This window comes from Montipora capricornis, chromosome 11 (assembly GCF_036669925.1).
Source record: "Montipora capricornis isolate CH-2021 chromosome 11, ASM3666992v2, whole genome shotgun sequence".
NCBI lineage: Eukaryota > Metazoa > Cnidaria > Anthozoa > Scleractinia > Acroporidae > Montipora > Montipora capricornis.
In genome coordinates, this window is record NC_090893.1 from 26,151,173 (window position 1) to 26,153,672 (window position 2,500).

Genomic DNA, 2,500 nt, shown 5'->3' on the forward strand with positions numbered 1-2,500 from the left:
AAAAGTGTTTTAGCCAAGCAGTGACTTTAACGGCGCACGAAAGAGTACATAGTGGAGAGAAACCTTTTAAATGCAAACAATGTGGAAAGTGTTTTAGTCAAGCAATGAATTTAAGGACGCACGAAAGAGTACACACCGGAGAGAAACCTTTTAAATGCAAAGAATGTGAAAAGTGTTTTAGCCAAGCAGTGACTTTAAGGGCGCACAAAAGAGTACATACTGGAGAGAAGCCTTTTAAATGCAAACAATGTGGAAAGTGTTTTAGCCAAGCAGTGAATTTAAGGACGCACCAAAGAGTCCACAGTGGAGAGAAACCTTTTAAATGCAAACAATGTGGAAAGTGTTTTAGCCGAGCAACGAATCTGAGGAGACATGAAAGAGTCCACACTGGAGATAAGCCTTATAAATGCAAACAATGTGAAAAGTGTTTTAGCAAAGCAGTGACTTTGAGGAGACACGAAAGAGTACATACTGGAGAGAAGCCTTATAAATGCAAACAATGTGGAAAGTGCTTTAGCCTAGCAGTGGGTTTAAGGGCACACCAAAGAGTACATACTGGAGAGAAGCCTTTTAAATGCAAACAATGTGGAAAGTGTTTTAGCCGAGCAATGAATTTAAGGGCGCACGAAAGAGTACACACTGGAGAGAAACCTTTTAAATGCAAAGAGTGTGGAAAGTGTTTTAGCCAAGCAGTGAATTTAAGGGTGCACGAAAGAGTACATACTGGAGAGAAGCTTTTTAAATGCAAACAATGTGGAAGGTGTTTTCGCCAAGCAGCGACTTTGAGGAGACACGAAAAAGTACACACTGGAGAGAAACGTTCTAAACGTAAGCCAACAGGAAAATCTTTCCGGAACCGAAAAAGTGACAGGAATCATAAAAAAGCACAAGACGTTTCTGCAACTTCAAATCAAGATGAAGTGGAGATTCCTTACCCCTTCACTTGGCAAGATCATGCTTCTAACCAGGGAGTAAAACACAGCTGTTGGCTGTGCCAGGAGGAGTTGATCAGCGAGGAGCTTCTTCTTGCACATTACCAAAATCATATGACGTTTGAGGAGCCAACAACTTGAACTAGGAGCTGGGTGGCTTTCTTGATCATTTTGTTTTGTTTTGGCGGTAAAAAAGAAAAGTTAAAGGGAGGAAACGGAAATTTATATAAGGTGGCTTAAAGGAGTCTATTATCTTATTCAAAGGATAAATTCTACAACACTTTTTCGTGCAACGGGAATGTTTTGGTACCAAATAAAACAACAAGAATTTCTCAACAAGATGCAACTGCATGTGACGCAATAAGTCACCGTGGCAACAAAACAGCGATGTAAAAACACCATAAATTTCTTATTTAGACGGTTATATTTCAAAAACAAACTCGGTGATCTCCTCTTTTTATAGCTGGACAGTGATTAGCAAGCGAAGATAAAACTTTTCGCAAAGTTAAAAAAGAAATCTCTGGAGCAGATTCGGGGCTAGCTTAAAATTTTCTAGTTGTGAAGGTAGGTACATGTATGAACCCTCTTTGAGATGTAAGCGTTTAAAGAAAAATATAGCGTGTTTTTACATCGCTGTTTTGTTGCCGCCACATAAATGAGTGCATCTTGTTAAGCGCTTCTTGATGTTTCACATGGTACCATGACATTGCCAAAATAGTACATGTAGCTGTTTGGTTGGAGAATAATGTCTCTTCTTTTAACATTCAACAGTTGAAACGTTTCAATTCTTAAGAGATTGTGTTGATGCGTATGTGTACCAGTACATGAGGGAAAAGAACGCATTTTCATGGCGAAGCGAATTACGAACGTCTTTGTTGATTTCGGGCGCCCATATTGCTCTACCACATGGCGCCTCCGTACAAAAATCGTGTAAAAAACCTCGTAAAATTCGCGTTAGACGTTTTGGCGAATGACTTTAAAAAATGGTGTACCACACAGGATTGAGACTTTGTTGTTTATGTATTAGTCTAACTTTTATAACATTGCGTTTTCGTGGCCTTTTTCATTGAACGGTTTAGAATAAAAACGTTGTGTTGCGTGACATTGAAACGATGTACGAGTTGTAAGATGAATGATTAACGAATGAATGAATGTATATTTAAAGTGCGGGTTATAGACGAAAGGTAGAAGCGATCCTTGCACTTAGCTGGGAATTTAAAGCAATTGTCACTTTTTCTATTTAGACGCGTGAAAAATTCAGACGGCTTCAACGGGATTCGAAGCCATGACCTCTGCGATGTCGGTGCAATACTCTACCAAAATCATATGACGTTTGAGGAGCCATCAACTTGAACTAAGTAGTTGGGTGGCTCTCTTGATAAATTTGTTTTATAATGGTCTTAATCTTTGGCAGTAAAAAAGGAAAGGGATGGAACGGAAATTTAGTTAAGGTGGCTTATACTACTTTCAACATTTTGGAGGGGTAGTTCTATTCAAAGGATTAATTCTACAACACGTTTTCATATAACGGCAAAGTATTGGTACCAAATAAAACAACAAGAATTGCT

General features: G+C 38.8%; 1 protein-coding gene across 1 annotated transcript in view; it reads left to right on the plus strand.

Annotated features, from left to right (window-relative positions):
- The window catches only part of LOC138025043 (zinc finger protein 709-like), an 11,002-nt gene that overhangs the window by 8,334 nt on the left and 168 nt on the right, over positions 1-2,500 (plus strand). The window contains exon 2 of the mRNA XM_068872283.1: positions 1-2,500. This exon is cut by the window's left edge and continues 829 nt beyond it; it is cut by the window's right edge and continues 168 nt beyond it. Coding sequence (XP_068728384.1) covers positions 1-1,073 — 1,073 coding nt within the window. The 3' untranslated portion in view covers positions 1,074-2,500.